Source organism: Danio rerio, chromosome 24 (genome assembly GCF_049306965.1).
Source record: "Danio rerio strain Tuebingen ecotype United States chromosome 24, GRCz12tu, whole genome shotgun sequence".
Classification (NCBI taxonomy): Eukaryota; Metazoa; Chordata; class Actinopteri; order Cypriniformes; family Danionidae; genus Danio; species Danio rerio.
In genome coordinates, this window is record NC_133199.1 from 17,578,938 (window position 1) to 17,602,120 (window position 23,183).

At 35.5% G+C, this 23,183-nt stretch overlaps 1 protein-coding gene across 3 annotated transcripts in view; it reads left to right on the forward strand.

The window, feature by feature from the left end:
- Nucleotides 1-23,183, forward strand: part of neto1l (neuropilin (NRP) and tolloid (TLL)-like 1, like) — a 239,150-nt gene that overhangs the window by 209,322 nt on the left and 6,645 nt on the right. For 2 of the 3 annotated variants that reach the window (XM_005162662.6, XM_021470299.3), the window contains exons 8-10: nt 5,084-5,197; nt 14,230-14,809; nt 21,549-21,623. In XM_005162662.6, coding sequence (XP_005162719.1) covers nt 5,084-5,197; nt 14,230-14,809; nt 21,549-21,609 — 755 coding nt within the window. In that variant the 3' untranslated portion in view covers nt 21,610-21,623. The remainder of the gene's footprint in view (nt 1-5,083; nt 5,198-14,229; nt 14,810-21,548; nt 21,624-23,183) is intronic. The other variant, XM_021470298.3, reaches the window with a different exon arrangement.

Genomic DNA, 23,183 nt, shown 5'->3' on the forward strand with positions numbered 1-23,183 from the left:
AGAAGTAGCTCAAACTCAAACTCATTCAAATAAAAAAGAATCAGAAACCAACAAACGTTTAACAACTTTAATCATAAAATAAACACAAAACAAAAGTGTCCATCTAGAGACTTGTTAAACATTAAGGCACATGATCTAGTGTCAGGGTATGGTGAAGTGTTTGCGACTGTGGGAAGGCTATGGCGAACCTACCACAGAGACTCAACGCAGAATCATAAATTGGCCTTTATTAAAAAGCATTTGCTATGTTCGTTGTCCTGCTCATTAAGCAGCAAGTCTTCTTCTTTTTTGTGTATCTCTGAGAGAGAATTACCACACCACATATTTTAGAATAAAGAGGCAATTATTTGAATGGTTTTTAAATTTTGTATTTTAATAACTGTTTAAATAAAACCCATATGACTATACTACCCTGCCTTTTACATAATGTGTGTCAGTCGATATCAAGCTGATATATTATGCTCAATTTTCAAGAACATGCACGATAAGGGTGTTAAATTTTGCAGAAATGTTCACAGAGGCCTCTTGGTGCATTTGGGACACATGAGAAAACATGCCTCAGTAATGTATTTGAGATGTCAAAAATGAACATGGCGCCCTCTAGTAGAATTGTAAAACAATATGGAAAAATGTAGTCCAGGACACATACAGTATTTGGCAGTTCTCAAAAAAAGTAGTCCTGGGCACATATCTCCAATAAACCTGGGTTGGCCATTATGGTCAAATTAACTGCATTTATTTCAGCTTCATTTTCAATGCCTTTGAATATGCATGCTTCTGTTGCCTAGCAACTTTCTGCTAACAAAAACAACTTTCTGATAAGAAAAGCATAAAGGGTGTCACACACCGGATGTGCCCCGTCACAGCGCGCACATGACAGTTGAAAGTATCGTACGCCAGACGCGCACATTCGCATGCTATTTAAAATTAAACTAATCAGATGGCACTCTGTGGCGCCGCAGAAAGAAGAACAGTGTCCTGAGTCATGGCTGGGGGCCGCCAACTTGCAGCGTCGGTGCGTGTACCCTGATAGAAACCTATTAGAATTCAGAAATGCATGGCTCTGCGTGGCAGCGAGTGGTGTTTCTGGTGTGTGACCTGCTTAACTTTATATCAGACATGTCCTTCAAACTTTCAAAAACAACATTTTCACTGTGGTGAAAAACATATTGCCTCCTGTTTGCTAAACAAAGTGAGGAACGCACCTTGTCTAGTAACTCATATACAATTATAGTCTACTGCAAACAAAGATCTTGTTTTTAAGGTAATGACTTAAAAAAATGATGACATAAAATATGATGAAATTCAAAACTTAAATCTAAAATCTCAGGTTTAATCAATAGGATAGATCATTGAGTTTTTCCTTAAAGAATGAAACCCCCCAGACTGACAGAATTACAGAACTGTCCATTAAAGAGAGGGCCTTTTACTGCTGGGAGGGTTAATTTTTCAGGTGTACATTGTTCAGTGAAGCATTGTTCCGTTGAGTCTGTGAATTTCGGTTCATGTCTCTGTTAGCCCATGAATTATTTTGGGAGTATCATAACTAAAACCCTAATATATAAAATAAAAAATAATATATCCTTTTAACCTTAATTTAATGTTTAAAATCCAAATCCAATTAGATTGACTTTATTTGGTAAGCAAAGCAAGTTTGTTCAATTCAATTCAGCTTTATTTGTATAGCGCTTTTACAATGTAGATTGTGTCAAAGCAGCTTCGCATAAATAGTCATAGTAACTGGAACAGTGTGGTTCAGTAACTGGAACAGTGTGGTTCAGTAACTGGAACAGTGTGGTTCAGGTTTTAGTGTTTAAGTTCAGTTCAGTTCAGTTTAGCTCAGTTCAGTGTGATTTAATCATTACTGAGAGTTCAAACACTGAAGAGCAAATTCATCGATGCGTAGCTCTACCAATCCTGAACCATGCGAGGCAGTGGCGACAGCGGAGAGGGAAAAAAAACTTCACCTGATAGGAGTGAAGAAAAAAAACCTTGAGAGAACCAGACTCAGTTGGGCACGACCATTTTAATTTCTCAGCTGGCCAAAAGTCTTGTGCAGAGCTTTATTCGCCGTGGTTTATGCTGGAAGATGGCCTCAATGAAGACTTGTCTGTCCCTGGAGCGTCGCTGGAATCAGACACATGTTCTCCACTATTATATTTGTCATATAATATATCTAGTAAAAGACAGAAAATAATACTGTATAAACTGCATTGTACATAAGATGAACATTTTCACATTAGTCAATAATATTACTGAAATTAATAAAAAAAAACTGAATAAATGTAGATTTACACATTTACTCAAGTAAATAAACAGAATTAATGATGGGCTAAAAATCTGTGGAAATCTGTGGAAAATCTGTGGAAAAAAAGATTTCGGGTGAGCCATACTCATCATTACTGTAGCATTAAACATATATATATATATATATATATATATATATATATATATATATATATATATATATATATATATATATATATATATATATATATTTATTTGTTTACACACACCCCCCTTACCCCCCAACCCGTCTATATATAAATACACACACACACACACGTATACAGGACCTTTAAATTGTGTTTAAATTTGAATTATATATTATTAATCTCGCTAACACTAAAGGTTTTTATTTAAAAAATAAAAACATTTATTTCTTGGTTCTTTGTTAGCATGTTGGAAAAAAAAACAGTACATCAGCAAAGTTTCAGATTGCTCAGATTGATTGCGGCCTTTACTGGGGGCATCAGTGTGCAGTGTTTTAAAGAGACAGGTGGATATCCTGAATCATGCAGTGGAGGGAATGAGCCTGTGCTTTTGCTGCTGAGGCTCATGAGGATGTGCAGAAAACACATAATGCTCTTTCTGAGTGGGAGAGAAGCAGCTGCACGTCTTCGTCAGTCTCGTGAATGACCAAAGCTGGAACTGTGGAAGAGCCCAGTGTTTTCTGTGCAGCCCTGAACCTCAATGATCTCTCTCTCTCTCTCTCTCTCTCTCTCTCTCTCTCTCTCTCTCTCTCTCTCTCTCTCTCTCTCTCTCTCTCTCTCTCTCTCTCCCATATACAGTCAAAGCTAATTGTCCTCCTGTGATTTTTTTTTTCTTTTTAAAATATTTCTCAAATTATATTAAACAGAGCTGTCTTTTACAGTATTTGCTATGTGTTTTTCCTTCTGGAGAATGTATTATTTGTTTTATTTCTGCTAGAATAAAAGCAGTCTTTATTTAAACCATTTTAAGGTCAATATTATTAGCCCCTTTAGCAATGTTATATTTTTTTAATTTTCAACACAACAAACCTTTGTTATACAATGATTTGCCTAATTACCCTAACTTGCTTATTTAGCCTAGTTAAGTTAAGCCTTTTAAAAGCACTTTAAGATGAATGGCAGTGGCGCAGTAGGTAGTGCTGTCACCTTACAGCAAGAAGGTCGCTGGTTTAAACCTTGGCTCAGTTGGTGTTTCTGTGTGGAGTTTGCATGTTCTCCCTGCGTTCGCGTGGGTTTCCTCCGGGTGCTCCAGTTTCCCCCACAGTAATAATATATATATTATTTTTTTAAATACAGCCTACAGCAAATAACACACATAGAAATTTACAGTCTGTGAAATGTTACCAATTACAGAAACAATATTACCTTTGGCACAAAAAGCTGAAGACACATTTTTACAAATCAAAGGTAATATACTTAAATATTTAAAACATATGGGGTGTCAATAAGTGTGCCATGTTGTTAATTGCTCAGTGAGTTTTTTTACAATACAAATTACAGGAACAAATTAACTATTTGCTCATATTTATCAAGGGTGTGTATGTGTATGTGTGTTTGTGTGCTCATTGTTGGTTCATGTTAACCAATATTGACTACTGTTAACAAATGAGACAACATTGTAGTGTTACACTTAATAAATTAACTAATTGCTTCTTACTGTTAATTGCTACCAAATATTTTACTAAATGGTTCATTTTAGCTAACACATTAACTAACATAAATGAGGTCTTTGAAAATTAATGTCTTTACAGGTTGAAACACCTTTAAATAAAGTCTATTGAGTGGTTTGTTTAGGAGAAACACTTGCCTGCATTGCCACCTTGTGGACAAAAGTTGACCTGACTCATAACCTAAACACAAGAGTTGTAAGGACTGCACTTCTACAATGATGACTCATCCTAATTTACACTGTAATTTCTCACCTGGGAACATCTTGGAAATACAGTCGTTAATAAATCCACAGGGTACATTCAGTCACCCTTGAAGCTCTGTTATCTTATTTTATTTTATTATTTTTTTCCCACACAAATCAGGTGATCAATGTCCTCTGCAGACTGCAAAATAAGCATGTCTAGTGGGAAATAGACACATGTTGGTAGGTGTGTCAGGTGCTTAATGTATGCAAGGTGATTGAAATCAAAGCTCCGCCTCCTTTTAAAGTTACTTTGGCTTTAATTGAAACCTGATATTGTAATGTTACCAGTGTACTTTCAAATTGATCCTTTTATGATTTCTACTGAGGTGCCGATTCCTTTTTCAGCTCAAATGAAGATTTTTTCAGCTCATGATGAACATCTTTCATCATATATATTTTATGATGTACGAAACAAGTATTAGATTAATCATCTTTGATCTTGAGTGATAGTGGCACTTTTTGAAATATGTAAGTACTCAGAGTTCGTGTCTGCATTAATTAGCATCACATTGACGTCTCGGAGAAACTTGCAATATCTGATCTTATTTAAATAAGCAATTTAATTACTTTTAATTAAATTCTTTCTTGGGGTAAAACCAGAATAATAATAATCGAAATATTTCAAAATATCTGCACAGCTTCTGCAGACTTGGACTTATTTTCATGCATATTTGAAGAGTTGGATTAAAATTCATGCATGGCAGAAGGCAAAAGAATTTGATTTGGTTGGTTTGAGTAATGGGTTTCTAAATGTGAACTGTATTGATGCACAGACACAGTCAGATAGACATCTGGTGTGATTTGTGAGATTAATAGGGTAAGATCATGGACAGTGTCTTATTATCAGGGAAAAGTGAAGTGTAATGTGACATTATCCGTTTTTCCCTCTCATCAGCTCCCTGTGAGGCAGACACTTTCTTTTGCCACAGTAACATGTGTATCAACAACACGCTGGTGTGCAACGGAATCCAGAACTGCGTCTATCCTTGGGATGAGAATCACTGCAAAGGTAAATCATTTGTCTTTTTTAATATCCTCACAGATGCTGAGTGGCTTGTGTTTGCATATCTCAGCCTCATTTTTTCTTTATTGGCGAAGTATGCAGTTTTTTTTTACTACTAGTGTTTCCTACAGGAATTACTATAATAATTAAATCTGCAAGCATTGAACGGGCCCTCAAACCCAGACTTACTGCCACCCAATGACCTTAGACTGACTTTACACTTGTGCATAATCATTTTGAAATGGCATTTTAGAATGAAAAGGCTGTCCAGTCCACATTATACAATCTATGCTGACCATTCATGATCACCTGATATGCGCATATCTTGCCGACATCCGTACTTGCTGTCTACTAGTTGCATAATGGTCATATGAGAGGGGCTCGACCAATCAGGGTCAGTCTGCATACTGAAACTAAAATATTAATGATGCTCATTTAACATGTTATATTTAACATAGGGCGAAGCAGTGGTGCAGTAGGTAGTGCTGTCGCCTCACAGCAAGAAGGTCGCTGGGTTGCTGGTTCGATCCTCAGCTCAGTTGGCGTTTCTGTGTGAAGTTTGCATGTTCTCCCTGCGTTCGTGTGGGTTTCCTCCGGGTGCTCCAGTTTCCCCCACAGTCCAAAGACATGCGGTACAGGTGAATTGGGTAGGCTAAACTGTCCGTAGTGTGTGAATGTGTGTGTGTGGATGTTTCCCAGAGATGGGTTGTGGCTGGAAGGGCATCCGCTGCGTAAAAACCTGCAGGATAAGTTGGCGGTTCATTCTGCTGTGGCGACCCCGGATTAATAAAGGGACTAAGCCGACAACAAAATGAATGAATGTTATTTAACATATACATTATACAACTTCCATATCACTTTATTTTGATGATACCTTTTAACATTTATTCTTGACTATAAATGACATTTCTACTACATGTAAACTAATTCTTATTAGAGTATTAGAAAACTGTTTGTTCCTCAGCGTCAGTTAAATGTGTGGGTGGAGAAGTATCAACAGATATTAAGCAGACAATATACTAATATCCTAATTAGAAAAGTAAAGTTCGTAAATAAACTTTATAGTGGCTTGAGAAAGTGTTCTAGGTCGTTTCTAAGGTATTGCTAGGTGGTTGCCAATGTGTTCTGAGTGTTTGATAGGTGGTTGCTAAGGCGTTGATAGATGGTTGCTAAGGTGTTCTGAGTAGTTGCTTGGCAGTAACATAAATTAGCATGGTTCTAGTATGAATTAGCATGTTCTTAGCATGTTTCTAGCATAAAGTAGCATGCATAGTTCTAGTATTAACATGTTGTTAGCATGAATTTAGTATGATTTAGCATATTGCTATTATGATTGGTATGTTGTTAGTATGTTTCTAGTATGGATTAGTATATCGCTAGTATGAATTGGTCCCTGCTGAAAAATCCAGTTTAAACCAGCCTAGGCTGGTTGGCTGCTTTTAGCTGGTTGATCATCCTGGTTTTAGAGGGGTTTTGGTCATTTCCATGCTGGTTTCAGCCATTTCCACCGTGGTCTTAACTGGTCAGGCTGGAAAATGACCAGCTAAATCCAGCTTAAACCAGCTTGACCAGCCTGGTTTAAGCTGGACATAGCTGGTTTTGGCTGGACTCCCAGCTTGGCTAGGCTGGTCAAGTTGGTTTTAGCTGGTCATCTCCCAGCCTGACCACCTAAGACCAGGCTGGAAGTGGCTGGAAACCAGCATGAAAGTGGCCAAAATCCCTCTAAAACCAGCTTGGTCGACCAGCTGAAACCAGCCAACCAACCTTGGCTGGTTTAAGCAGGATTTTTCAGCAGGGGTATGTTAGTATGTCCAATCAAAAGTCAATCGCAGGTTTTTACAATAATGTCTATGCGACATTTGCTGGGGTGTTGTATGTGGTTGCTATGTTAGGTCACAAAGTTTGGTCAATGTTAGGTCAATGGGACTTTTATGAGTTTTCCAGGTCAGTTTTTAGAAAAGCATTGGATCAGTTGTAAAATATATAGCAACTGAATTCAGCATAGTTAGGTTTGGAGTTAGTTTAGTGGTTGTAGTATGAATGGTCTAGGAGGAGATGCATTCTTGAAATAGTCGGAAGAATAATAAGTTTATGTAGTATAACAGTATGTTGGTTTTCTCAAGCCACCATAATTAGAGTTGGATGCCATGTAGTTGCAATACTACTTGTATTCAACTAAATTGTCAAAAAGGTCCTTCAAAATAAAGTGATAACAATGTTGAAATTACAGTTTTTTTTTTTGTCTTTGTTTTTTGTGAACCTTCAATATTACAATAAATGACTGATTTTCATTAATATTATAATATTTTCTTTAAATTTAAGTTGTCTTCTTAAACTTTTGCTGCATCAGCAGTGTTTATTCCTGCCTTGTATATGTATTTAAATTAATAATATTTCTGATAATGATATCTCTTGATCTTTAACAGAGAAGTGTATTGTGCAGACTCTCTCACAATCAAATGATCAAATGTGTTTCATTTTGCTTTAATCCCTAACTTAAACCCCTGAGTTAACAGAGACAGTTTAGATCAAGAATTGTAAAACCACTTAATCTGATGTTAACTGTCTGGATTTGGTTAGTTGGATTTGGTAAGTAAAATGATTTTTGCTGCTTGTTTAAAATATTTATTTAAAGTATTTATTTAAAATGAAACAACAAAATTCTTAATTTTTTTGGGGACAACATAATTGTTTTATGTCCAATCCACCTAAATTTGTAAAAACTATTACATTAACTTAATGGATTTGTGTTGGGACAACTTGAAGGAATTATGTGGAACCCAGATTCCTTATGCCTGTGTTATAACTATGAATAAATATTGAAAATTGTAAGGCCACAATGGACACAAGACATTCGCTTTTGCCATTATTGCAGGACACAACATATATATATATATATATATATATATATATATATATATATATATATATATATATATATATATGTTTTGCCTTCATTCCCGCAGAACAAAACTTCATCATCAATCCCCGCATTGCTCTTTTCTGAATGAAAAAGCATAATACTTGTCTGCTTGATGAAAAATACATTTAAAAATATTCATATTTTTAAGAATGTAGTTAATGTTTGAATAATTAGTGACTGACCTAATCCACCCACGACTCACCAGCAATTAATCAGAATGTACTTTTTGATTACCTGACCTGTCTGACCCGTGGATAATCCGGATAAACACAATCTGTGCATCACAAATGGACATGTAATTGAACATACCAAAGGCCTTTAGATTAAACTGCCCAAATTTGGCGTTGATCATATTAAATCTCTAAGAGTTTGAAAAAAATTCCTGTTGAGTTTCAGATTTTTCTCTAAGATTTGTATAGGCACAGGAACAAATCATGTGTCTACTGAATTCTGTATGTAATCAGTCTGTTGAAATCTGTATGAAACCAGTCTGGTATCAAAAGCGGACACTGCACTGAGACTACTCAGCGTTCAGTTGTGGAATCTCTGAGACTCGCAAGAGCTCCATCCATATTCTCAGTTCTCATCTTGCTGGATTTATTTGCTCCTTTTGATACAGTGACACATTCTATTGGCAACCCTCAATGGCCATCTCAGGAACCACATTTCCAAGGTTGTACTTGTATCTCTCAGAAAGGTTTTCATGGTTTTTTGGATGGGTGAAATATCTAAGCCACACCCTCCTGCCACTGGGGTCCCTTAAGGCTCTGTTCTTGGGCCACTTCTTTTGTCTATTTGTGTGGATTCACTTGGGGTCTGTCATTCAAATGCTTATCCACAACTTCACCATGTAGCTGGGCACCTCGGAAAATAATTCTTCCAGGACACAAGAATCAAGAAGTGGTTCTTGATAACCAGCTTTTCATCTTACACAGGGGTGTAAGATGAAAGGGCATAACCTGTAGTAAGTTAAAGGTATAACTTGCTGATATCAAAATCCCATTTAACCATGCGAGATGGCGGAAAAACGTAACATTTTCATCAAATGTTTTCATAAGTTTTCTCCAAATTTATCCACAACCATTACTTTGATATATTATTATATTCATTCATTTAGCTACTACACCATGCAACTCCACTCACTGACTTCGTCATCCATTTTTTCACAACAGTTAGCCTACTCAGCGTCGCCTACTGTGGTTGAAAAAAACAAAAAAAACAACGGCACGTCAAGTATGAAAGCCTCCACATCTCTCGGCTGTGCATTAACAACTATGATGGTTGGGTTTAGGGTTGGGAAGGTGTAGACGTTAATAACTGTGATGATTGGGTTAAGGGTTGGGGTGTAGACATTAATAACGATCATTGTTTGGTTTTGGGTAGTGGTAGGTAGAGACACCTATTATTGTGAAGGTTGGGTTTAGGTATGGAGTAGGTGTAGACATTAATAGCTAATCTACAGCGCCGTCTTGCCAACAACATAGTTTTGACATGTCTCCATAACTTTAAGATACGTTTCTAACATATAACATAAGTTACGCCCCTAAGGCCCCTTTATGTTATGCCCCTGTTTTTGCAATCCACAGACAGACCCTACTCGAAATTTAGTGATCACATTGCTGCAACGGACCATTTTTGTAGATTTGTAGATTTGCACAACATAACATCGGGAAAAACAGAGGTTTCTTATCAAAACATGCTGCTAAACTGCTTATCTGAGCCCTTGTCCTGTCCAGGCTGGACTATTGCAATGCTATGTTGGCTGGCCTCCCAAACAACACCATCAAGCCTCTGCTGCTGCTTCCGAATTCAGCAGGGAGACTGGTCTTTAATGAACTTTTTTCATAAAATGAAAGAGTGCATGTCACACCTTTATTCATCAGTGGCTGCCAATTGGCGCTTGCATCAAATTCAAGTTGCTGTCACAGCCCTAAAAGTTCAGGTTTTTGTGCCTGCCATCACAAGGACATTCACCTTTAATGTTCCAACCTGGTGGAATGAATTGACTAAGCAAAAGAAAATAAATACTGTAAAGCCAGTGTTTCCCACCAGTCTCTACCATTATTATTGTTTACATCCTTCAAAATGGTCTATACAGACTGTTTATTTTATCTCTTCATCCCAACCCAGGCCTTTTTTTCTCTTGGGGACCAACAAATAAATAAAAAGGATCCCACAAGATCCAAAATAAATGCTATTTCCTTTACTTTGAAAAGATTGTTTCCTATCCTCAGAATGTTTTACAATTTTTTCATTTTTATTTTATTTTATTTTTTACATTTTAACAATAACAAACTGACATGTTGCAAACAGTGAAAACAGCCTGCAGGTTGAGCTTAACAATTAAAGCCAAATATTTCATCCAATTTCTCCATCTTGTAAAAGCCCCAGTGATGTTGATCTGTTTTTGTTTTTTTTATTTCTTTCATCATGGCAAATAAGCAAATGTTGAATTACGCTTCTAAGCTTACCAGTTAAACACTTTTTTGTGGATGGAACCACATCCTAAACTTGCTATTGGTTGAGCTAGAAATTGATTGACAGATTTGATGGCACCCAGGAGTCTCTGTTTACTCATTTCTGGGGCATTGACCTCTGAATTGTGTAATCAATAAACAATGAACTGAGTTAAGAGAATTTATTTGAACATTAAAATCATACTTCACTTTTAAATGAATATCAATTCTTGCGTAGAAGCATTGTCTTGATGTTTGCCCTGCTTGATTGCTTGCCAGTAAAATATATATGGCCTTACAAACCCACAGCTGTTAAGAAAAAAAACATGTTGTTATAAAGCCCTTAGACCTTCATTGATTGTTAATGCTGCCGGGAAATATAGGCTGGCCATGAGAAATTCATTTGTAAATGTGATTGTGACTGACTGTGGCTCAGGCTCCATTTGAATAATAACTTGCAGTTTGACTTTACCTGTGCTTTTATTTCACATAATCTAAATTAAATGAATGTTGGAAATAATGCTGGTGACCCCAGGAGGGAAGTGGTGGTATAGCTAAGTGTTTAATGTGAGTTTTTATTGTTCTTCATTTTGATAGAGGAAAGTGTTTGTGTGTGATTGAGTGTGTATGGATGTTTTCTAGTACTAGGTTGCAGCTGAAAGGCCATCTGCTGTGTAAAACATGTGCTGGATAAATTGGTGGTTTATTCTGCTGTGGTGATGAGAAGTGGGTAGAGTATCCAAAATCTGTACTCAAGTAAGAGTACAAGTACTTGCAATTTTTTTTACTCAAGTAAAAGTAAAAGTAACAATCTTAAAAGTTACTTGAGTAAGAGTAAAAAAGTACCTTATGAAAAAAAAATTACTCAAGTACTTAATTACTTTTGATTTTATTTATTTAGCACTACCTACTGGCGCAGTAAAAAAAATACATTTGTAAAAAGTACATTTGATTTGACTGAATATTCATAGATAACAAAAATAGCCATATTAGTTTTCACATTAATTTCAATGTAGGATTTTCCCTTGTCTTAAAGCCTTTTTCAATGGATTAATTTACTATATATGATGGCATAGCAGTCAAAATAAGACAAATGAACTCATGTATGGGACAAATTCTGGACCTTTGTCATTGAGGGGTGGGTTTTTCCAACTACCCAAACCCCCATAGCTATGGGCCTGCATAGTTATCATGAATAAGGTTTAATTTGTGATAATTTTGACACTTACCACTACTTTTTTCTGGTTGGAGCTGGAATTCATGCATAGGCTGCGATGTTCATTCAATGTACTGTGCGTGCATCGCATTATCAGACTATTGTTGACATCCTAGAGTAAAAAAAGACTGAACTTGAGGCCGGGTGACCTGGTTCGATAAACTCACTACACAGACAGCACGACCGTCCTTCTCGGAACATCAGATGGCCATGGCGTGACTGCAGTATACCTCACACGTCTCCCTCGTCAGCCATCATTCAACACAGGCACGTGCGCTCAATCGAAATCGGGAGACGAGTCTCTATAGCGACCTCTTGCGACATAACCTCTCCTTGGCGGCGCCTCGCAATATTTCCAAACAAAACATATGGATCATATTTATTATCACTTGACAGTAACGGAGGAACGCTGCTAAATGTAGCGAAGTAAGAGTAATGATTTTTCTTTAATAATTTACTTGAGTTAGAGTAAAAGTACACATATTTAAATGTACTCAAAAAGTATGCGTTACCCAATAATTTTACTCAAGTAAATGTAACGAAGCAAATTTAACTCGCCTCTGGTGGTGACCCCTGGTAAATAAATGGACTTAGCCAAAGGAAAAATGAATGAGTGAATAATTAGAATGAATCTGTGGATTTTTGTCAGTTTTTACCAGCGTTAAATAGTCAGTTAAATTAAATTATATAAATATTGGTACTCTGTTAATTTACATTAATAAATGTGCATTCTGTGCCAGAGCGGCTGTCTTTGTTTTGGCCAATTATATTCAGCACCATGGGTTGCCTTGATAGAAAAAAGCATATTTGATTTATTCAGTCATGAAGGCTCTCAGAGAATTCATACACAATCGAAATGCGATCTCTGTTGTACAGTAGCAGACTCTGAAATGAGATACAGATTCAGTGTTCCACATGAGGTTATTAATTATGAAATAATATAAATATTACAAGCGTAAACATTAGGTGAGCAGGTTACATTGTAACCCTGTGTCCTAACAACACACTATGTGTCACAGTCGGGGGTTGGGGAAAAAGAAGCGATGACCCAAGTGCAGGGTAAATAAGTACTTATTTTTAATTAAATAAAATAAAAGGCAAAAACAGCAAAACAAACTACCCCGAGGAGGAAAACATTAACAAAACAAATAAACAAAAGACGAATGACGATGACGAACTGGGCGCACGGTCTGGGCGCACCTACGTCAGCGTGCACACAGAGACACACACAATGACAGAAAACGAGTGCTCGATCTGACAAAAAACTCGAGCCGAGCATAGCATATAGGACAAGACAGATTTAATGTCTGGACTCTGCCACCAAAACAAGAATTTACAAGACCAGAGTGGCAGAACCCTGACACTATGTGACAAGATTTACAGTGATAAGCAATTTGGCTGTTTGCATCAGACGAAACACAACAGAAATTTCAATACAGCCATTCAGAAACACAGAATATGCACTCACCCATGAAATGGTAAGATTGATTATCTAATTAATACATATTAAACCTTTTTAACATTATTGATATGAGTTGGTTTTGATTCAGTGTACTAAAGTTCAATTTCAAACGGTTTATTTTATTTTCAAGATCTGAGGTGAACTATCTGCTGCTGCTTTCAGTAGTATAGCAATAAATGTCATGTAAAATGGCACTCACATTGTTAGCATTTAACACTGAATAAAGCACATAAGGTGTACCTGAGATGATTATTGTCAATTTTCTTTTATTCAGTTACAATAAATAGAAGCTGTTTCTAATTTAGCAATTTAAGGTGTTGGTTAGAACAAAAACTCCTTTTCATATGGTAAATATTCCTTCTATCACTTGCTGTTGCTTTTATATAGAACATATCGATCGTCAGACTCGCTACTGTTTTTCCTAAATTTGGCAACCTGTGCTTGCATTTGGTTTGCTCCGGAATTGCAATACCTAATTCAACCACTGGGTGTCAAACTTACATACTGCACCTTTAAGCAGAGAAATTGTATATAAAATAAATATCACTAAATGTATATTTTAAATACTATATACAAAAAGGATATTTAAATAATATTTGAAGTTTTTCATCTTAATACAATAATATATAGATAAATGGTGTATTGTGTGAAAAGGTATAGATTTTAACAGGGTATGAGGATTTCTACCGGCTCTATATAGTTTGTTTGTTAAAAGTGCATTATAAAAGCCACAAATCATCACTCAGTATTTGTGTCTGTACCTCTAAGCACAAACACTCCACTTCACTGAACCAGAGCCAGCACAGATGTTATACACTCACTGTGCTACATAAACGTCAGCCCTCTCCCATTACAATGATCTACTACTTCTGCGTCCTGTTTGTAATCTCTCCAATACAACAGTTTCAACAGAAAGTAACCTGCCTCGACACACCCGTATTAACAATTCATCACCTTCCTGTTACTGTATATGTTTTCCAGAAAAGCGGAAAGCAAACATTCTCGACAGCCTCAACAACACCAATGGCACCATCATCGGCGTCACATGCTGCATCGTCCTGATTCTACTAATCGTATCAGTGATTGTTCAAATCAAGCAACCACGGAAAAAATACATTCTAAGGCGAGAAGATTTTGACCCAACCATGTTCCAGGAAGTGTTTCAGGAGCCACCCCATTACGAACTGTGTACCCTACGTAGCGCTGCCGCCACATCTGCAGACCTGGCCGAGCTGGCAGAAGATTTTGAGAGCTACCACAAACTCAGGCGCGCATCTTCACGCTGCATCCACGAGCATCATTGCGGCTCCTCACAGATCTCCAGCAACAAGGGAAGTCGCACCAACCTGAGCGCACGTGACGCGGCAGCGGCGGCCATCTTGACTGACCTGCCACCCCAACCCATGCGACCGCTTCCTCCCCAAACCAACCGCAGGAACATTCTGGTCATGAGACACACTTACTCCCAAGATGCCACTGATGCCTGTGAGCTGGACGATGAGTTGGAGGAAGTGCCCACTACCAGCCACAGACTGTCCAGACATGAGAAAGCAGTGCAGCGGTTAGTATATATTGATTTTTTTTGTTTGTTATTGTTGTTGTTTTGATGAGAAATGTCCATTACAGTGCATCTTTTAGAACAGTTTTACTCCCACTTTTATTTTATTCCTTTAGCTCCTCTGCTCAGCTACTCATTGATTTTTCTTTTTGTTTGTTTCATTCTCTCTCTTCTTTTGCTTTAATATTCTCTTTTATTTAACTGGGAGATAGCTGTCATAATTAGAGCTTTTAAAATTCTTAGATATTCAGACTTAATGCTTAATAAGGAATAGTTCACCCCAAAATCTAAATTTACTCATCAAGGTGAAAAACTTTATGAGTTTCCCTTTTCTGTTGAGCACCAATTAACATATTTTGAGAAATGTTGGAAAATTGTAGCCACCAAAAGCCAGTAAAATACTATGGAAGCCAGTAACTACTGGGAAGGCTCCACAAATAATCAAAGACTATTTTCATGTGCATTTTGGCAGTAAAATCTAGGGATGCACCTATCCCAATCAGTGGTAGAAATGACTGAGGCCTCTCTCACGCGCTCTCTGTGTCGTAAGCACTTGCTCTCTCAGCTTTTGCCCACACTCACGCTCTCTGTCAGTGACAGTGCTGTGCACACCAGTTCCCCACATTAGTCAAAAGTAAACCTCCAAATTTTAAATTAGCTGAAGGTAAAAAAAAAAAAAAAAAAAAAAAAAAACTGACTTCATCTGCATGTTAAAGTTTACAGGCGCAAAAATGTGCCTTGATGTATAGACTACTCTGAAACTGTGAATATTTAACTGTAATTTTATTTATATTAATATTTTATTTAACTGACCCGTTGTGTTTTGACGCTGTGTGGTCTGTCATATACAGTAGGCCTATGGGTATGGTATTTTTACTAAAAAAAGATATATTATTTGAGTTTATCACAAGAACTATGGAAACTGTTTTATGTAAAAACAAAACAGTATCGGGATCGGGTCTGTATCGGTCAATAATCAGAATCGGAATAGTTCTAGAAAAGTAGTATCGGTGCATCCCTAGGAAAATTAGCTTTGTAATCAGCAGTAAATCTCCAGCACCTGCTTTCAAATGGAGTAGTGTTTTCAAAACAGAACCATGGTTCACTGACAAGCTACACAAAAAAATTTAAAAAATAAAAAATCCTGCTTATTTTCAAAAGGAAATATTTCAATTAAAGGGAATCGTTCTGCAATTAGACAGCTGCTTGAATCACTTCTCAGTGAACACTTTGTGTTGGTGCTGATCTTGAAGCATGCAAAAATACCACATTCAATTACACAATTGTTTTGAACTCGCCTCATATCTTCAGTCGAGTGTTTGCTATTAATCCATAGCTGTGTGTTTATTAGTCAGGTCAAATCAATAAAACACAATAAAAAAATCAATAAAAACCATTGCTCTTCTTTGTAACATATTTGCTGTTTCCACACAATTGTGCCCTCTGGTCTTTAAAGGATATTTTCTAGTGATCACAGAGCTGTATTTCCCTGACAACATGTGAATGAGAATCACATCTTTTGCTGAATCACAATATCAATTTCATTTCAATTAATCTCGCTCTGGTTTCCAAAATATAGCAAAATATCTTATTTTGTGTTCAACAGAAGAAACAAACACAAACAGGCTTGAAACAAGAGCAGTGAATAAAAGATGATAGACTTTTAATTTTTGGGTGGGCTATCCCTTTAAGAAGGTGTCTGTTGCATGTTTACAGCTCACTATCAGCTAAAACTACCACATTTCAATATTTAAATTTTAAACGCCCTTATTATGCTTTTCAAAGGGTCCTAGTTTGGTTTTGGAGGACAAAAAATCAACTACTGGTCATATGTTGATATAGAAGGCTAAAGCCCAATCCTAATTTTACACCTTAACCCTTCCCCTTACCCCTAACCCTCGTTTTGCAAGTTCATGTGAAGGGGTAGGGGTGTTCCAATTCTCTTTAGCTTAAAGGAGTAGGGCTACGGGAAAGAGCTAGATACCCCTTCAAACTCAGATTTTCCAGGACCACACTCGTAAGCCAGGGGTAAAAACATTTTCCAGAATACACCATAAACAGCGGCAGCATGGCTGCACACAGAAGTAAGGAGATCCACAAATTAGTATTTATTGTCATTATTACTATTTTTTACAACAAACTATTACATGTTTTAATATGTTCATAATCACACTCATGTTTTATTAATAACTCCTGTGTGTTTACATAGATTAATATTGCCACGGTGTAAGTGCACAGTGCAGTTACAAGCTTTTTGCCACATTATATCCATATATATATATATATCTGTATGATAACATGATATATGCCTTCTGTGATTTCCTGAAGATAAATACCTAAAAATAATGCAATGCAATGCAATCTTTGATCTCATATGAAGCAAGTGATTGCGATGACATATGATGAAGGGTGCAGGTGTTGTAGTGCTGTACCATTTCTTAGGGGTAAATTTTGAAGCGCTTCCCCTTCACACTTTGGGGCCACTCAGGACAAGGACAAAAATAAAATTGGGATTGGGTCTAAGTTTGTAGACCAAATGTGCTTATCTATATACAGTCGTTGTCATTAATTTTCTCATAGCTGGTGGAATTATATGATGCTACATGATGATATATGTTCCAGAGAAGTGTGCTTCGGGCAGGTTTTAGAGCAGTGCTGTAAGGTCACTGCTCCAACATTTTAAACACAGTATGATTTGGGCTTATTTCTGAAGCTCTGTGGCTATTGTAAACCCTGGCTTGTGCTGGCAAAATTGTAGAAACATGGTTATTGTTTGCAGGCTAGAGTAAACAATCCTTCTTTCTTTTAAGATAAAAAACTTATTTTTGAAGTTTAAAAAACATGCATCTGAAATGTTTGCATGTTTAAAAATAAATAAATAAATAAATAAATAAAGCTAAAACTGAAAATTAATCTGATTTCATTCTGTCTTTCGCCTGTTAAAAAAAAAAAAAAAAAAAAATTATTTCTTCAGTTTTTCACATCTAAAGCATTTTAAGAGATGTTTTGAAAGATCAGAGCCGCCATACAAACAAAAGCCAAAGTCTGTTGGATGCAGCACAGAGAACTTTTTTGACAAAGTGCAGAATATAGTGCAGAAAATGTCATTTTTATTATATTTTTTTTCTACAAAACGTTAGATACACACGATATTGTGAAGAATATTAGAAACTGGTAGCCACATTATTAATTTCCATAGGAAAAGCATGCACTATGGATATTAATGGTTGTGTTTCCAGGACTTTTCTAAATATCATCAGAAGAAGGAAACTTAAGCATGTTTGTAATGTTTGTGTGTAAATGATGACACAATTTGCCAGTTTTGGGTGAACTATCTCTTTAAGAGGAGAGAGGACAAAAATCCTCCTCACTGCTTGAAGATTTTTTGGATGTGTGCAAAGTTACATGACACAATTTTAATATAGAGAATATGAAAAAATGTATACAAAAATTTTGGATTCAGAGTGTAAAGACTTTAATTTCATTTATCCTGAACTTTGATATTTAAATCTTTGCCGATCTTTTGCATTCATAAGCAGCTACATTGCGCACTGCATGAAAGGTAATATCTGAAATAGCATAATAAGGGCACTTTGATGTTCAAATAAGGGTGGCATAGTTCAGTCCTGAAGAGCCACAATCAAGTGAAGTTCCTCTTCTACCCCAGTAAAAATCATATGGAAAAGCTAATCTTGGTCTATGAGTTACTAGAAAGCTACACAGTTGAGTTTGTCAGCACACCCAGGTATAAAGTTACAAGACTTGTCACTATAGGGGGATCCATATTGATATTTTAAAGGTACAAGTTAGTACCTAAAATTTCAAGAGGTACATTATTGTACTTTTTTTGGTACTAATATATGTGTCTTTAGGAATGAACTACAGTGACAGCTCTCATGCCTTTATTTCTGAGAGTGTATTTTACAGTCCTGTTTTGTATGTACATGCTATGTACTTATTATCACAGCTGGGTGTCCATCACCCAGAGTTAAAGGGCACCTATTTTACCCCTTTTTTCAAGATTTAATATGTCTTTTGTGTCTCCAGAATGTGTCTGTAAACTTTCAGCTCAAAACCCCCATCAGATTATTTATTATACCTTTCAGAATATTGGAATGTTCTGCTTTGAACTGAAGCTGTTTTTGTGGCCTGTGCCTTTTAATGCTAGTTCTCTCCGACCACCGTTCCCACGTGCTTGTCAGAGTGTGCCTCAATCTTCGCCTCGGCTCCGTCAGATAAACAGCACAGTGAAAGACATGGCAGAAGCAGGTCTTATGTAACTTTTGTAAAAAAATAAGAACTTTCCCAATGATTATTTGATGTAATTGTTGTGAAGTTAATTCTGCAACAATGAGTCACACACAATGACTTTGCAAAGTGTGCGCACACAGACACACATACACAAACTAAACTTCACACAGTTTTTGCATGGCAAATGTAAAAGGATACACCTTAATATCCACTGCTGTATGGATATCCATTATGGTAATGTTCAAAATAAACCCTATTTAATGTCCACAAATCAAAATTAAATCGTCTTTTATAATTGTTCTGACATATGGCTGTGGTGATAAAGACGGTAAAATCGCTGTAATTCATTACAAACATTCACTGTTTAAAAATGCTTTAAACTTGTAAAACTCATTTTTGATCACATTTCATGATGATTGATGATCACCGAGAGCTGAACAGATCTTTTAATCCCAGTTGCTTTGTGCATGCCCTGTCTTGTGGATATGATTATACTAGTGCTGTCAAAATTAGTGCATTAACGCATGCGATTAATTTAAAATAATTTAAGCGTTAAAATAATTAACAAAATATATGCAGTTGCAGTTTTTTTTATTTCCTGTTGTTGCCGTGGTGTGTTCTACATGTTAAAAAAATATGGATAAGACCAAGGAAGCACTTTTTAAGGCAAGTTTCAGTGTAAAATAATGTCGCATAACCAGGCTCTCCAGCGTTTTCTCCAGAGTTTCATCTAATTTCGTATTTTTCATTTTTAACTTTCGACTTTTGTTTTAATGGAATTTGACACCGCATAGCGAACGGAAAGAAAAACCTCCGCATTTCGTGACTCTGTGGTCCTTTAAGGTAATCAGGAATTGCTGCTTTTGCATGGTAGACTTTTAATAAGAGTCTTATCTTAATCATATTAAAATCGGAGTATTGGTGTCCATGTAAATGAAGTGCCAGATGAGCTGTCAATGTCAACGCATTCCTCTGCCTTTCAGCATGAGGCCTCTGATTTTTTATTAAGTTTAACGTGTTTCCCGCCTTAACGCAACTTTTGTAAAGTTTGGCTTTTTTTTTTTTTTTTGCAGTCCACTTAGAAGGTTTTCTTTATTGGCATTGATTGATTTGAAAGTTAAATAGCACTAACATGCCTGTGTTTTAGTTTCTGTAATAAATATGGCTGTCATGCCAGGATATTGATGGTTTATTGTGGGTATGTTGTTTACATGAAAAAATCTGTGTTACAAGTTAAACAAAAATTCTAATAATGAATTATATTTTGAATGTAAACAGTTTTTGTCTTGTGTTTACATAAATTTGACATTTGATTAGCCAAAATTACAAGTTTTAGTCTTTTTAATGTGATTAATCGTGATGAATTTTCAAGAAGGTGCGATTAATTGGTTCATTTTTTTTATCGATTGACAGCACTAGATTATACCCATTAGTATGGAGACATGTTAATACGAGACTGTAAATCAATTCGGTGGGCGGGGAAACTGCACTTCTACATTTTGATGCAGTGGGACTCAAAATGGGAGGGATTTGGATTCTCTTTTAACATCAGGAAATTTAAAAAAAAGACTTATTGTCTTTATATCACCCCAATATGTCTGGATGCACTATTTCCACACACAGTTCTGTCCAAACAGCTTTCAAAAGATGATTTTCATCATAGGTGTCCTATAATGCGCATTTTGAAGATTAGCACAAGAAACACTTTAATCCTTCAATAAAAAAAAATGCAAAAAAGGATAAATGTGAAAAATCGAAGATGATAATGCATTTAATAAATAAACTCTGACAAAGCCAACATAACACTCACGGTAAACACCAATAAAATGTCTTTATTATTTTTGCATTGTTTACTGTTGGTTACTAGATTACCAATACTACAGTCAACTGCTCTCCATTTTATTGCTATTTTTTGCAAAAATTGAAAAGATCCGCTTCAAGTTAAAATTGAAACCCCATAAAAGTTTTTAGATAGTTACCCATATTCAATAGTTATCACCATAACCCAGTATATTCTTAGTTATGTACTTGGTAAGTACATGCCAAGGACACATACTGTTAAATAAAACGCAACTGTGAGTTTTTATCTAGGTTATCTTGTTTTATCCAGGCTGTGACTCTTCAGGACTGAACTTGACCACCACTGAATAACACATTCATGCTGCATAAAGACTGAGTTCATAACACCAATTTTTTTTACAGTGGTTTCATAGAGTTAGAAAATGTTTAAAATTGTCAAAAAGGCTTCTGATTTAACCCTGTCCACATGCATGAATCAATTCAGCATGTCAAGAAGAAAAGGACATTGAGAACTTATAAAATAGCTCAAAGTGTTTATTATTTCAGTATTAACAAAAGAGAAACTGATTGATATTGTTCTGCTCCTTTGAGAGGACTGGAGAGAACCAGAGCGCAGACAAATGAAATGTGCATTATAATTCATTCTGCAACATGTAACATGATATTAAACATACAAGCGATGATATTCCAGGTTCTGCCTCATTGGGTCTCTAAACAAACATGAATCTGAGTACAACACAACTAGAGTGTAACAGACAATCTGAAGGTAAGACACTTTAAACACACTCAATTTCATCTGTGTAAATGTCTGTCTAGTCTAGTCACTGTGAGTCAGTGTTTTCTTGTTATTTATTTATTTAATTTTTTGTTTCATCAAAATGCCTTCATCACTGCCATTGAGATGGTCATCATTAGAAAGTGACCATCTTGCTTATTAATGAGGTCATTTTATATGTTGCTTGTCATTTCATTTGTTTTGTATGTTACTGTATCACATTCTGATGTGCATGCAACAGGTTTGTTGATTTTATTTTTATTACTCAGGATATTAAAATAGACATTAAACAACTTCTGAAAGGATGTTTAGAAAATGTGTGGTATTCGAAAAACAACACTATGCATATGTTTGTCTTGTGTATTTTTTCTCATTCAAAAATAGTGAAACAAAATTGTTTAATTGTTGTTTATATGAGCAAATAAATATGTAATTATTCAGGATGTTTATTTTGATCTGTATGTCTTCAGTGGAACATAAAACATGCCGTGTGTATGTGCACATGTGTGTATGCAAATATTAAATTTCCATTTAACATTTAAGTGTTAGTACTTTTTTTGTGTTTTATTATATAGACATTATTTATTTATTTATTTATTTATTTATTTATTTATTTATTCATATATAATTTAATATATCACACCAGTAAAACATTTTATGTACTTTTTATATTTGTTTTTATATTTATTAAATTATTTTAATATATTTATTTAATATTTATTTTATTTTTTTAACTATTTAATAGTTTTAAAATATTTAAAATTGTCTCTTTAGTTGAGTTGATTTCTCCATTTTCATTCAATTCTTCCTCATATTAAACTAGAAAAGAAAACAAATCCCAATGAAAACAAAAAAAGCTATATAACTTATGAATAATCTTTTTAAAACAGTAAAAAATTCTATTAAATAAAGTTTTTTAGGGTTTACAATTTAAATTACAATTTCATTTAATAAAGGTGCTGTATGTAAGTTTTTGACTCTTCTAAAGTATAAAAATACCATAATATCTTTGCAGATATTGAAGAAACATGCTAATTAAACATTCTTGTTTATGCGAAGTAAAAAAAAAAAAAAACTAAAGTCAGATATTCTGCTTTGAAAATGTTTGTACATGCCAGAACAGCTGTCTTTGTTTTGGTTCTTAAAACCTGCCCAATACCAGCTAAGCCAATTATATTTCAGCACCACAGGTTGCCTTGTTGTTAAAAACTGCATATTTCACATATTTCATTCATTCATTCAGAAAATGCTCTCAAAGTATGCGTCCATGACTGAAATTTGACCTTTGGTGTACAGTAGCAGACTCTGAAATGAAATGCAGATTCAGAGTTCCACATGAGGTTATTAATTAGCAAATAATATAAATATTACAAGCATAAACATTAGGTAAGCAAATTACAATGTAACCAATGTCCTAACAACACATACATGATGTTAGATTCGCAGTGTTAAGCAATTTGGCTGTTTGTACCAGACAAAGCATGACAGAAATTAAAATTTTCCAGAAATTTTACAGCTCTGCAGAAGCATAGAATATGACCCCATCATGTG